This window comes from Natrix helvetica, assembly GCF_964273705.1.
Source record: "Natrix helvetica genome assembly, chromosome: 11".
Classification (NCBI taxonomy): domain Eukaryota; kingdom Metazoa; phylum Chordata; class Lepidosauria; order Squamata; family Natricidae; genus Natrix; species Natrix helvetica.
This window is the reverse complement of record NC_138562.1, coordinates 9,255,658-9,270,244: the sequence shown is the minus strand read 5'-3', so window position 1 is coordinate 9,270,244 and position 14,587 is coordinate 9,255,658. Positions and strand designations below refer to the sequence as shown.

The window sequence follows — 14,587 nt, the reverse complement described above, 5'->3', positions numbered from 1 at the left end:
GAGAAAGAGAGAGAGAAAGAGAGAAAGGAAGGGAAAGAGAGGAGGAAGAAGAGGGGGAGAGAGAAAGAGTGAGAGAGAGAGAAAGGGAGGGAAAGGGAGGGGGAGGGAGGGAGAGGGAAAGAGAGAGAGAGAGAAAGAGAAAGGGAGTGAAAGAGGGGGAGGGAGGGAGAGGGAAAGAGAGAAAGAGAAAGGGAGGGAAAGAGAGGGTGGAGAAAGAGTGGGAGAAGGAAAGAGAGAGAGAGAAAGGAAGGGAAAGAGAGAGGGGGAGAAAGAAAGAGTGAGAGAGAAAGAGAGAAAGAGAGGGAAAGAGAGAGAGAGAAAGGGAGGGAAAGAGAGGGAGGCAAAGAGAAATGATATTACAAGGTTTTCTTTTTTATTGTTGCTAAACGTAATATTTTCAAAAACGGGGGAAAAAATGAAGAGGCATACAAAGTGCATTTATCACGTTTTTCTTAGAACAATTAGCTGAACTCTGCCTTGTTTACCATTGTTTTAGGTAGTAAAACCTCATTATTCAGGTTAAATTGCCGTCTTGGCACTTTGCAATAAATAAGTGGGTTTTGGCTTGCAGTTTGGGTACTTGGTCTCTAAAAGGTTCGCCCTCACTGCCCTACACTGCAAACACCCTTTCAGCCAGGGGATCTGCTTTAAGAGGGCACACAAATGCATGCTTAGATAGGGGAGAGAGGATAAGGAACTAGAGTGAAGTAAGACATTTCATGGAATATATCAAGAGATCTCAGGGTGATCACATTCCCAGGAGAATGTGGGGGGGGGGGACATCATATAGGAGAGCACAGGATATCAATGGCTTATTTATAGCTTGGATGCAATTGAGAGTATTCTTTTTCTAATTCTTTTTTTCTAAGAATTGCTTCAATGGTAAAATATATCCCAGCCTGGTTCTTCCAAATGTGATGGAACCTTGGCTTTAAGCATTCCTGTCCTGTTTTCAAAAGGCAACTAAACTTTGTTTTTCCTTGAAGACGTTTTGCTTCTCATCCAAGAAGCTTCTTCAGACAGAACTGAAGAAACTTCTTGGGTGAGACACAAAATGTCTTCAAAGACCAAGTCCACCTGCCTTTGGAAAAGCACCTTTGGGACAACTATGACCTGCATGACTGAGAATCTCCATAAACATTTAAACATACTTTGTTTTGTAGGCCGATGGAAATTCTAACTGGCAAAAGGTCTCCATGGTCTGAAAGAACCATCTTTCTCCATCACCTGATACCTCACCATTTTGAACCAAGATGTCAACAATTAAACCTCTACTCTCTACTCTGCTGTTTAATAATCATTTCATTAAAGGTAAAGGTTCCCCTCACACATATGTGGTAGTCATTCCCAACTCTTGGGGGCGGTGCTCATCTCGGTTTCAAAGCCGAAGAGCCAACGCTGTCTGAAGACATCTCTGTGGTCATGTGGCCAGCATGACTAAATGCCGAAGGCACATGGAATGTGGTCACCTTCCCACCAAAGGTGGTCCCTATTTTTCTACTTTCATTTTTATGTGCTTTCGAACTGCTAGGTTGGCAGAAGCTGGGACAAGTAACGGGAGCTCACTCCGTTATGTGCCACTAGGGATTTGAACCGCCGAACTGCTGACCTTTCTGATTAACAAGCTCAGCATCTTAGCCCCTGAATCGCCCCGTCCCTCTTTATTTGACTTAACCAACACACAAAAATGATCTCGTCCCATTCTCACTCCTCCCCAGTTACAACGATGAATAACCTTTTCTAGATAGGTGTAGCTCCATATTTTTCCATCCGCCCATGTTCTGGAGATAATCTTCCCATTTGGATCATACTCCATCTTTTCAGTCCAGGTTCCTCTCTGGATGTATGTTACTAATCCAGAATGGGAGTAAGTGATGTTCACTTCGTTGTATTTATTGATGGGCGACCAAAGAATTGGTCGGCCTGCCTGGTCGTAGAGGATCCGAAGGGTGAATTTGCGATGGTCATCGTAGATCTTCCCTGTTCTTGTTAAGTGGTCAAAATCAATGGACAACAAGTTCCTGTTGTGAGCCTAAAGAAGATAAGAAGGAAGGCCTGGCACATAAGTTCCGGGACTCAAACCCCTCTACCACACGTGCAGTTCTCTGCTGCTGCAAGGACCACAAGGAAAAATTCGGCTATAAAATTATAGATGTCAACTTGCACACATTTTTTGTAGATACCTCTTGCAATTTTTAGAGAAATTATATTTACACACTTACTTATCTGCTTTCCAATCATGTAAAGAAGGGCACAATCCAAAATGTTTGAGACCATGTATTTTATTACCATGGATGTTATTATCCACTATTATTAGTAGTACTGTATTTTAACACTATTGTAAACAGTGATGATTCTCGTCTGTTGCTGGTATATAACTGTAGTAAGTTTTATTCTGTTCTGTTCAATTCAATTCAATTCAATACTATTCCATTCTATTCTTTTCTTTTCTTTTCTTTTCTTTTCTTTTCTTTTCTTTTCTTTTCTTTTCTTTTCTATTCTATTCTATTCTATTCTACCCTACCCTACCCTACCCTATCCTATGTCACATAAGCAGTTCTGCTATTAAGCAGAGGTGAGCAAAACGTTTGTAGTTTACAACAGATCTTATTGCTTTTCTGAAAGTATCCCAGCATTGTTCTGACAATACGGACAATATTTCAAGCTTGGGGCATTTCTGATAGCATCAGAACAGATCTGCAACTCTTGCAGTCCATTTTGAACTTGCAACAGCCATCCCAATCTCATAATAGGACTCTTTGACCTAGAAACATTGCAAATTGGAAACTCTCTAATGAAAAGTACAGCATGCATTATGGTTGACTGGATTTATAGATTATAGACATGTGATTTGTTTGCTTTTCTCTGAACCTAGTCTCTGGGATACATCGACAGTGACTGATGGTGGCTCCAAGAAACTTTGGACTTGCTCACAGTTGCTACAGACGCTTCACATCCTGGGTATAAACGGCATCAACTTCTCCCTCCGGGATGCCTTTGTAAGGCATTGCATGCCAAAATAAACAGACACAGGGACAGTTTTTGCCATCATGCCATCATTCTGCTGAATACCTAATTCTCAATACAGTAGAATCTCTGGTCATGACTATAATGTGTTCCATAACTTTGGTCGCAAACCTGATTCGGTCATGATCCGAACCCAATTTTGGAAATTTGGTGCTAACAAAAAAAATGACGCGGAAGGGGGGGGGAAATGGGCATTTTTGGTCAGAACCCAATTTGGTAATGGTCAGAAGTGTTCGTTCGTTGGTTCGAGCCAACGAATGAAGCCTCACCCAGGTTGAGATGATTTTCTTTTCAACTTAATTTCACTTTCTACTGTGATTTGAGGACTTTTGGAACTTTTTAAAACTTTGTTATGCCTCTGTGCCCAAAACTGGCAGGGCAAGATGGCACACTTCCGTTGTCTTTATGAATTGTGAAACCTGACTCCACCTTTAAAATTCAGGCTTCCGGTCTTTGTCTCCGTGTCTCCCAGAGGAATCTCTTGTGGATTGGTACTTTTTGAACTTTCTAGGGGAAACCTTTCATCTATTGCCAGACTTATTAGAGAGATTCTCTTCTGCCTGGTTCTTCTGCTCCCGGACCTCACCTGGCTACCCTTCTTTTCTAACTGTTTATCTTATATATGGACTGAACTTCTAATGTTATAAAGGATGGCATCCAAAAGACCACCTCCTGGGAAACCTGGCTTTGCCACGTCTGCTCCAACATCTGTAACATCCAGCCCAGCCACACAGTCAAAGATAACAGAACTGATGCAACCTAAGACTATAGAGATGGACTTTCAACAAATGCTTCAACAAATTTTACAGGGCCAGGAGGAAATCAAGAAACAGCTAAGGGAAATGAAAGATGAAATTAAAGAAAATCAAGCCCAAATTTATAAGAACTCACAGAGACTGGATCTTGTGGAAGGGGGGGTGGAGGAGGTGAGGGGGGGGGGTGGAAGCTGTGCAGAAAGGGAACAAAGATCTTGACATCCAACAGATGAAATCAGAATTTGAGAGAATGTCCTATTATCTTAGATTTCAAAATGTTATAGAAGACGATGGGGAAAATATAAGGGACATCATGACAAACATTCTGGCTGACTACACACACAAAGAAAAACAACAGATCGGGTGGGATATAGACCTGGTTTATAGAGTGAACTCAGCTTATGCTAGAACACACAATCTACCCAGGGAGGTTCACATTAAATTCCTTAGAAAAAGCACAAGAGATGAAATTCTGGGTGTACAAAGGGGGCAAGCATTGACATATCATGATATGGAGATAACCATTCTGAAGCAGATCCCTAAGAAGATTAGAGAAAAAAGAAAAAATTACTCGCAATTAGCGAATAAATTATACCAGAAAGGGGTGTGGTTTAGATGGTTGATGCCTGAAGGTATGCTGATATTCTGGGAGGAGACAAGAATTAGAATTAATTCACCCATAGAGGCGCAGGCCTTTATGGAAAAAAATAAAACACTCCTAGAGAAACCACCAGACACCACAACGGACACGCAGGACACGGGAGGGGCCAGAGCTCTGCCAGTGGAGGGAGATGGGGCAATAGCAAGAAGACTCAGATCACAAAAATAAACAAGAAAATCATATTATTATAAACTGACCGAAAGTGAAAATGGAATTATATTTGGATTTTATACTGTAATGTTTAATTTGATTGAATTTAATAATAGAACTAATATGCTGATTGTAATCAATTATATACCAATGCATTATATATAAATGTATACTATGGGTATGGAGGGAGGGGGGCCACACACACTTTGCAACTGCCAAAATTTGTATACCTGTCCATTTACCCTTTTCCCTATAAATCTTGAAAAACCAATAAAAATTTTATTATAAAAAAAAAAAAAGAAGTGTTCGTGACCAGAGGTTCTACTATACTGTCTTATGTCTAAGTATATTTACCCACATTGTATGGCTGTAGTATTATTATGCTTCTTACCTTCTTTACTACTCCCTCTTATTGCTATTATGATTATGATTATAATTATGTCTGTTGCTTTGTATGTACACGGAGAGTTTCTGCACTGGAAACAGATTTCTCCTGTGTCTAATAACGCTTAGCCAAATAAAGTATTCCATTCCATTCCATTCCAAACTGGTCAAATTAAACTTGGTTCCAAAACGGTGGTGAAATTCAATTTTTTTTACTACCAGTTCTGTGGGCAAGGCTTGGTGGGTGTGGCTCAGTGGGCGTGGCAGGGGAAAGATACTGCAAAATCCCCATTCCCTCCACACTCCTGGGGGAAGGATATTGCAAAATCCCCATTCCCACCCCACTCGGGGGCCAGCCAGAAGTGGTATTTGCCGGTTCTCTGAACTACTCAAAATTTCTGCTACCGTTTCTCCAGATCCTATCAGAACCTGCTGAATTTCAGCCCTGATTCCAAATGATGGATGAACCCAAGTCTCCTCTCAGGCTCAATCAGACATTCTCAGTTACAGAAATGAATGGAATGGAATAATACAGATCAAGCTTGATACCTAGTGACTTCATGGAGATGTCCTTATCATTTTGTTGACAATTATATGGAAGTGATTTGCTATTATCTTCTTCCAGGATGGGTTGTCTTTTTTTTTGCTTTTGCTTCTCAATCTATCTGAAAACTGCAAGGTTTTTCCGGATGCCTCCCAACCAACTACTAATCAGGTCTGACCCCCTTTTAGCATTCTCAAGCCAAGGTTGCTGTCCATCTGCTGTGGGAGCTTTGAAGAAAGCCCTGGAATATTCTGTTCTTCCATTTTCCATCAAATTTGACAGATTTATAATGATTACCTTGTTGGTAGGCCATTTTTTTAAAAGATCATTAGTTTGAATGCACCCTGTTAATCAAGACCTCCCCAAGGAGTAGTTCCGTCAAATTGAAAACAGATTTCCTAAAACGTTTCTTCACCCTGTAAGTTTATTGACGTCTTTGCTTTTAAACCCAAGTCTGTTAATTAAAGAGAGTAAGGGGGAAAGAAGTATTGACTCACCTGCCACAGAGAACTGTTACTACTCTTGTTGAATGAAAGCCATAAAGGCCAACCTGATACAATGACAGCAGATCATCCTGTGTAAAATGAAAGACTGGAGAGGCCAAAGTGGCTTTGGAAATGAACTTCTAAGACTGTTCTGACCGAGGCTTCACCAAATCACGAAACAGACTCCTCGTCCTGACAAAACTCCCTTTTTACTTGGCTAATGTGAATTCCTAGCATTCACAGCCAGCAAAGTCCCGGCAAACAGTCTGTCAAGAAATTGAAATTGCAATGTTGCAATGTGAATTGCAACCACAGACTTTATCAGTCCTTGGAGAGTTGGCAGGCCGATATCTTCCAGGCGCAACGCTGTACAAGGAAATACTTGGCAAGGATTCTCTGTGAGGCACAAACTCAGCTAAGCAAATCTTCACGTTCATGAAACGGACTAATTGTCTCCTGCAAACTCCACTCCCCTTTCGCTCCTATTTATTTCCTATGGGAGGGGCCATTCAGCGTCCCCTTGTGCCTTTTGTTCTGAGTTGACTTTTGTTGTTTAACTATTCCCTTCTCCTGGCAGCTCTGCGCATGCGCACATCAGTAACGGCAAACCCTCTGCTAGCTCAGTTGCCCAGATTCTACCCTGCAAGGGATTATGGGGTTGTTAAATGAAGATGATGATTGTCATGCTTTTGAACTGTAGGTTGGCAGGAGCTGAGGCGAGGACAGTCGCTCACCCTGTTGGGTGGTGCTCAGGTCTCGAACCTAGGCTGCTGGTTTTTCAGCTGGCAAGTCTATAATCACTGAGTCACCATGCCATCATCCACAGAGGAGATGGGTAGCATAAAAATAAATGAATAAATGAATAAACAAACAAATAAAAATAAATTGGAGAAAAGTACCCCTTTGGAGATCTGCAGGGAAAGAGCCTGCTTTTGCCATGTACTCCTCGCTCTGGACCTTCAACAAATCTAATGGAAAAGGGATGGGCAACCTTTCTATAATGCATAAAATCCAAACAACCAGAGAATGTCAGAGTTTTATCTACATAAAGGTGAAGGTAAAGGTTTCCCTCACACATATGTGCTAGTCGTTCCCGACTCTAGGGGGCGGTGCTCATCTCCGTTTCAAAGCCGAAGAGCCAGTGCTGTCCGAAGACGTCTCCGTAGTCATGTGGCCGGCATGACTAAATGCCAAAGACGCACGGAACACTGTTACCTTCCCACCAAAGGGGGTCCCTATTTTTCTACTTGCATTTTTACATGCTTTCGAACTGCTATGTTGGCAGAAGTTGGGACAAGTAACGGGAGCTCACTCCGTTACGCGGCGCTAGGGATTCAAACTGCCGAACCGCCAACCTTTCTGATCGACAAGATCAGCGTCTTAGCCACTGAGCCACCCCGGTCCTTGATCTACATATCTCCTGCTAAATCTAATGTTTGTCCTTTTGTGGCACAGACGGCGTAGCCAAATCCACACAAGTAAGTTAAAACATAGGAAGATCCACCTTTTCCTTCATTACGGAGGGTTGAGCCTTCTCAGGAAGCCTGGTGGTGAAAACTGAACTTCAGGCAGGCTTCTAGCTGTGCTTATCATAAATAGCTTGGTTTGCCTTGCTCTTCTGTTTACTTGTTTTCAGAAAAAACATGGAAATTGGAAACACCGTTGGAAATACGAAGACTAAGAGGCTTGTAATTAAAGCCTTGAGCAATGTGAAACACAGCAGCGCATTTCTCAGCGCATCCAATCTAGCCTATCTGGCTGCCTTAAAATAGCTCATCATGAAAAGAATCTGTAACACCCCACAGTAGGTCACCACTGACGAAAACCATCACAAATCGCAGCAAAGTGACCTCAGATCTCTACAAACAGTCATAAAGGCAGTGTGTGTGTGTGTGTGTGTGTTTGTACAGTGGTTGTAACTACAAGGAATGATAAGTACTGAGAGCCATGCTGGCACAGTGATTAGAATGCAAGATTGCTAATTCTTCCCACTGTCAGGAGTTCGATCTTGACCAAATGAAAGTTGACTCAGCCTTCCATCCTTCCGAGGTCGGTAAAATGAGGACCCAGATTGTTTGGGGGGTAACATGCTGACTATAAACTCCTTAGAGAGGGCTGTAAAAGCTCTCTGAAGTGGTATATAGGTCGAAGTGCTATTGCTAATATATTGGAGGAGGGTCAATTGTAATTTGAATAGAGATCAGTTATTAAGCGAGGACTACCTATATAACAGTTTGCTATTGTGCTGTGCTCTCTTTTAAACTGAAAAAAAATATCTTAAGTTCCAAATTATAGCACAGGTTTTAATTTAATTTTTTTTGAATGTCACACCTCCTGTTATGCTATTTCTTTTCCTCACTATTATTTTTTCTTTTGATGTTACATCGTGCTGTTCCAATCTGTGGTCACAGCAATAACTTTATTTCTTATTAGGTTAGGCATTTTTTGAAAAGTTTTTAGCTGGATACTCCCTCCTCCATTTTGGAAAAGAAGTATTCACCAAGGCAGCCATTTTGTACAGAGGCTTATAATTCATTGTCAAAATTTCTAATGTGTCCACCCCCCCCAAAAGAAATAGTTTTACAAGAATGTCACCTATTGCTGAAATATGTGTGTGTCCGGGGGTGGGATTGAAAAATTTCAGCAACGGGTTCTCTGCCTGGTTGCTAGATGGGCGTGGCCACCTTAGCCTCCCCGGGTGTGTGTTTTCATCCTCCCCAGGCTCTGGAGGCTTTCCTTGAGCCTCTGGGAGTGTGAAAACTGCTTCTCCCGGGCTCCGGCGGTCCTCTGGAGGCCAGGAATAGGCCAGTTTCTAAGGTGACCAACCGTCCTCCTTTAGGAAGGACAGTCCTTCTTTTGTAAGTTCTGTCCTCCCTCGAAAGGTGTCCTCCTACATGTCCTCCTTTTCGATATTTGAAGACTAATCTGTTGTGCGTTATGTGACGTATTTGTATTTGACATGACAATTCATCAAGGCTCGGTATAGTGCAGTATAAGATGTGATTATGAGACGCATGCGCTCCGCATGGGAGACCTTGAGAGAGAGAGCGCCGCGTGCAAGTGGCTTTGTTTACTTCTTACTGAAACACGACACGGCACATACGCACGCAGTAGACTGAGATTGAGATTGAATGTTGATACTCTAGCTGCAGCACTTGCCGTAAAATTCAATATGAAGGATATTTCTTGTTCAGATATTTCCAATATATTGTTAGAAGATGATACATTGACAAAAATATTAATTCAATGGAAAAGTACTCATTTAAATAATAATTAACAGGCATGTAAGCATAATTACAATATAAAATGTTACAAATGTTTTTATTATGCATATATCATATTTTAGTGTATTATTGTTGCAATGAATAAAATATTTCTTTTATTTACAATATATTTTTTCCAATTTATTTGTCCTCCTTTTCATTGTAAAAAAGTTGGTCACCTTACAGTTTCTGGACTTCCAGAACTTCCGGGAAGCCCATTTTTCACTCTCCCAGAGCCACCGTGTGGGCCCTGCACTCACCCGGCATGATGAACGGGCCTTGTGGAGACTCCTGGGTGGGGCACGGTGGGGTGGGTGGGGCCAGCCAATCCTTGCAATTACCGATTCGGCAAATTGGATGTAATATTAACACCCAGTTTGCCTGAACCGATCCAAACTGGCTGAATCCCACCTCTGTGTGTGTCTCCTTCAAGCCAGTTTTTGACTTCTGGAAACTGCTTGTACCAGTCCCTGCATATTTCTCGGCAATATTTTTTTTAAAAAGCGGTTTGCCATTGCATCATCATTCCGGGGCTGAGAGAGAATGACCGGCTCCAAATAACCCAGCTAGCTTTGTGCCTCTGGCGGGACTGTATTTGTTAGCCCGATACCTTAACTAATACCATCAAACTGGCTCTCACTTTGAACGCAAAGACCAAATTGACAATGCAAACAGAACCGCACTGGCAGATTTGCAGTGTGAGACGAGAAATATGAATCTTGTCAGTGGGAAAACTTACCCGCAACCTCCTTTCAAAAGTGGAAATATTGCCTTTAGTTTGTTCCTTCCTTTGCCTCCACTCGATCAGGTTGGAGTTGTGCTCCCCAGGTAAGGAGATGTTACATTTTCCTAAGGTGGGGTTGACGACACCAGCCAGGATGTGTGTCTCCGCATTCAGCGTCAGCTCCATTCCACTGGCAAAGGTGACTCGGAGGGATCCATCTGGACTGACCCGATAAATATTCTGGATATTATCTGTCATCAGACAAAACAGAGGAGAAAGAGCTCAGCTATTTATCTAGTCTTGGAATGGCATTTGCAGTGGTTCCACAACTGGGAAAACATGGGGGTTTGCAATGACACTCCATTCAAACCCCAATCTAGCTTATTAGCATTATTCTCTGTTGTGGCCCAGCAGGCTCCGTTGCCGCTGCCACCAGACTCCAAGAGTGAGGGTCCCTATGAGTCGGCTCCAGAGGAGGTGGGGGACCCTGGACAGGGTTCCGACGCTGAGCAGGGATCGGAGAGTCTGGTCGGCCACCAGGAGGCGCCTGAGGCATGGAGCAGCGGTGAGAGCCAGAGGAGGGGGGCTCCCGATGCCATGCCTTGGAGCAGTGGGGAGGAGTCACGAGACAGTGAGTCAGAACTCAGCAGGGAGTTTCTGGACGCTCGTTACCGCCACGCCCATAGACGCAAGGAGCGTGGGCGTAATTATCGGCGATAAGAGCTCTCAGCTGCTGATCAGGAGGCTCCTCTCCAGGTTATAAAAAGGGTTGACTGTGCATACGCCCTTTGCAGCAGTCAACAGAGGACTTATGCCAGAAGTTCTAGTGTGGAATTCTAGCAAGCTGGATAGCTGCTTTTGTGTTTTGTTTTTGTGAGTTTTGTCTTGGTGGTTTACTGCCACGGAACCTCTTGTCTGTTTGTGCAATAAACCTTGTTCCCTTGTACTGTTCCGGAGTGTGTTCTGTGTGGGCAAAGGAGGAAGGGGGGTCAGAACAATTCTCTATACCAGGGGTGTCAAACTCAGTTTCATTGAGGGCCGCATCAGGGTTGTGTTTGACCTGGGGGGCCGGAGTGGGTGTGGCCAGGATGGGCATGGCCAGCTCAACGTCACTCCTCTCGGGGGCACCTGTGGTGGCCCTAGCGCTCTGCCAGTGTGTGGCCTCCCAAGCTCTGTTTTCACTGGCAGAGGGTTGCAGGAGGCCCTGGCAGCCAAATACGGAACTCGTGAGCCCATTTTCGCTGGCAGAAGCACCGTGGGGTGGTCCTTCACTGTTTCCAGGGCAGCCGCGTGGGCCAGATCTAAGTACCCCGCGGGCCGGCCCCTGGGCCTTGAGTTTGACACCCCTGCTCTATACCAAAGAAAATAATTTCCCTGAGTAATACTGAAAGAAGATATAGGTACTAATAGCATTGAACAGGGAAGAACTCCCAGAGCTATTGAAAATATAGTTTGATTACCGAATATAGTTTGATTACAGAATGATGAGTGCAGGACTGCAATCTGTTTTATTAAGGTGTGACACTGATAAAAGGGGCTTAGACTGCCATATTGCAGATTTTGATCCCGTACACAAATGGTTTCCACTCTGCATAGCCACACAAAGCTTAGTATATAAGCTCAAAAGAACCACAATGGAATCATAATATAGCAATGCTCTTTATTGCAATGAGCACTGAATCTCACCAAACAAAAAAATAGTTTTTTTTTTTGCAAACATCAGCATTTTTTTTTTCTTTTGCAAACAAGGAATACCCATTAAATAATTTTGCTTAGAGTGGGAAATTGAAAAAGAAATTTATGGTCTTAAAGAAGAAATGAACGGTCCTCCCTGGTTGAAAAATAATAATAATAATCTGTACTCTAGAATTGCTGCTAAAGTGCAAACATGTATTTTTTTAGTCCAGGATGGGGAGCTGTAACCCTGGAGCAATTGCACCCTGAAGTGCAAAGGGAAAAGAATTCTGCATCCTTGCTTCAAATATTGCTTTTTTTTTAAAAAAAAAATTCACAATCTGGCTCATTAAAAGCAGCACCCGAAGGCTTGAAAGCTTCCACAGGATTTAAAACTTTAAGACTCTTGTATGGAGAAAATCCATTTGAGAACTTTTGGAAAAAACAAAGCACAGTTATCAATGTTTGGTAAACATGTTTTTTTTTAAAAAAAATCTATACTGAGTTGCTTGGTTATAATTAGGCATTTGCTAAGATTTTATTGAACAGACTTTTTACCCTGCGACAATTGAGTTTATTGGCATATGGGCACTGAATTTGTTCTTAATTTTATTAACTAAAATTGACTAGCATGACAGAGATGAGCTGAAGGGTGGAATAATTGCTGCAAAACACTTCCCCCCCCCTCCAAAAAATAAATAAATAAAAGAGCTTCTAACTTTTGTTTTGCCTTTCTTTTTATTGTCTTTTCTCTCTATATTCTAAGCCCCAGGGAAATATTTGTATTTGAAATGCATTGGGTTGTAATAAAATAATACATTCTGTAGCATCTGGAAATCTTTCTCTCCCTCTTTGAGGGCAAAACACCTCCTCCTTCCTCCAAATCTCTGGGTTTTATGCGCAGGTGAAATAAAAGTTATCTTACTCTTTTCTTTCAAAAATAAATGTAACTATTATAACACTATAATATCTGAAGAGTATCTTGCAGTGATATCGCAGAGAAACATGAGTCACAATAAGTACAATAGGTTAGTTTTGCAAGTTTCCACAAATTATTAAGATTCATCGTTAAAACACCCAAACAGACACATTGTTGGTGCCTGTAATACTCAGAAAACTTTGGTAGGGAATTATTCTGGTTTTGATCCTTGCAGTATCCTATTCAGGTCTAAAAAACTGAAGGGAGCTTGGAGTCCTAGTGGACAACCATTTAAATAGGAGCCAGCCGTGTGCAGCAGCTGCCAAAAAAGCCAACATAGTTCTAGGCTGCATCAACAGAGGGATAGAATCAAGATCACGTGAAGGGTTAATCCCACTTTATAATGCTTTGGTAAGGCCACACTTGGAATACTGCATTCAGTTCTGGTCGCCACGATGTAGAAAAGATGTGGAGACTCTAGAAAGAGTGCAGAGAAGAGCAACAAAGATGATTAGGGGACTGGAGACTAAAACATATGAAGAACGGTTGCAGGAACTGGGTATGTCTAGTTTAATAGAAAGAAGGACTAGGGGAGACATGATAGCAGTCTTCCAATATCTCAGGGGCTTCCACAAAGAAGAGGGGTCAAGCTATTCTCCAAAGCACATGAGGGTAGAAGCAATGGGTGGAAACTAATCAAGGAGAGAAGCAACTTAGAACTGAGGAGAAATTTCCTGACAGTTAGAACAATTAATCAGTGGAACAGAAATTGCCTCCAGAAGTTGTGAATGCTCCAACACTGGATGTTTTTAAGAAGAGGTTGGATAGCCATTTGTCTGAAACGGTATAGGGTTTCCTGCCTAGGCAGGGGGTTGGACTAGAAGACCTCCAAGGTCCCTTTCAACTCTGCTATTGTATTATTGTATTATAAACTTGAGATTATCTGTCCATTTGGAATGAGGCATCATCAATACACAGATGATACCCAATCAAATTTATTTTGTTTATTGATTTGAGTTTTATTCCACCTTCATTACTTTATAAGAACTCAAGGTGCTGAACCTACGAATACTCCTTCCTCTTCTTATTTTCCACACAACAAGATAGATATTCTACTTGGCATGCGATCCAGGATGACAAACAAGCTTCCAGAGGCTGGGGAGGGTGAAAAAACAAGCCCAACAGGTCAACAGGAAGTTCGGAAACGAATTTCCAGTTTGTCCGTTGCCCCGTTTTTCACCCTCCCCAGTCTTCAGGAAAGCCTCCAGAGCCTGGGGAGGACAAAAAATGGCCCAATGGCCCAACCGGATGTTCGAGAGGCTGGGGAGGGTGTAAACAGCCTCCCACAGCCCTCCGGAAGGCCGAAAATCAGCTGGCCAGCGTGCGCCCTGGAGCTGAAGTCTGCCGTGCTGGCAAATATGGCTCCGTGTGCCACCTATGGCATGCGTGACATAGGTTTTATCATCACGGCCCTAATCTCTTGTGGGGTGGAGTCTGAGCAACTGAATGGAGGTTAGTGTTTACTGGCCAGATGCCCTTCCTGTCGCCAATGCGGAGTTTTATTCAGCAGATATGTTTCTCAGTGTCTCCAGAGAGAAATATCTGCCTCCAGCTAGGATTGAACTCACAGCCTCCTGATTGTGTGTTGAGAGCTCCACCTCTAGGCCACTCAAAGACTTACCATATTTTTCGGAGCATAAGGCGCACCTTTTCCCCTCAAAAAAGAGGGTGAAATTCTGGGTACATCTTATACACTGAATACAGCATTTTTGGCCACCCAAAACCCCGCCCCCCCTTTGCAAAAATGGCCGTGCAAAGGCTTTAGGAGGCTTCCAGAGTGCTTCTGGGGGCCGGGAAGGGCAAAAATGAGCAAAAAATGGGCCGTCTTTTGCTCGGTTTGGTCCCTCCCCCAGCCCCCAGGAACATTCTATAAGCCTCCTAGAGGCTACGCATGCCCCCCCTTTTTTTTGACAAAAAATGGGCCCGCTTTTGCGAAAAACA

The 14,587-nt window shown here is 42.8% G+C and overlaps 1 protein-coding gene across 1 annotated transcript in view; it reads right to left on the bottom strand.

Annotated features, from left to right (window-relative positions):
- TENM1 (teneurin transmembrane protein 1) overlaps window positions 1–14,587 on the bottom strand; it is a 384,715-nt gene that overhangs the window by 11,493 nt on the left and 358,635 nt on the right. Inside the window, exons 25-26 of the mRNA XM_081964396.1 lie at window positions 10,009–10,244; window positions 1,736–2,032 (exon numbers count right to left, since the gene is read on the bottom strand). Of these exons, the coding sequence (XP_081820522.1) occupies window positions 1,736–2,032; window positions 10,009–10,244 (533 nt within the window). The remainder of the gene's footprint in view (window positions 1–1,735; window positions 2,033–10,008; window positions 10,245–14,587) is intronic.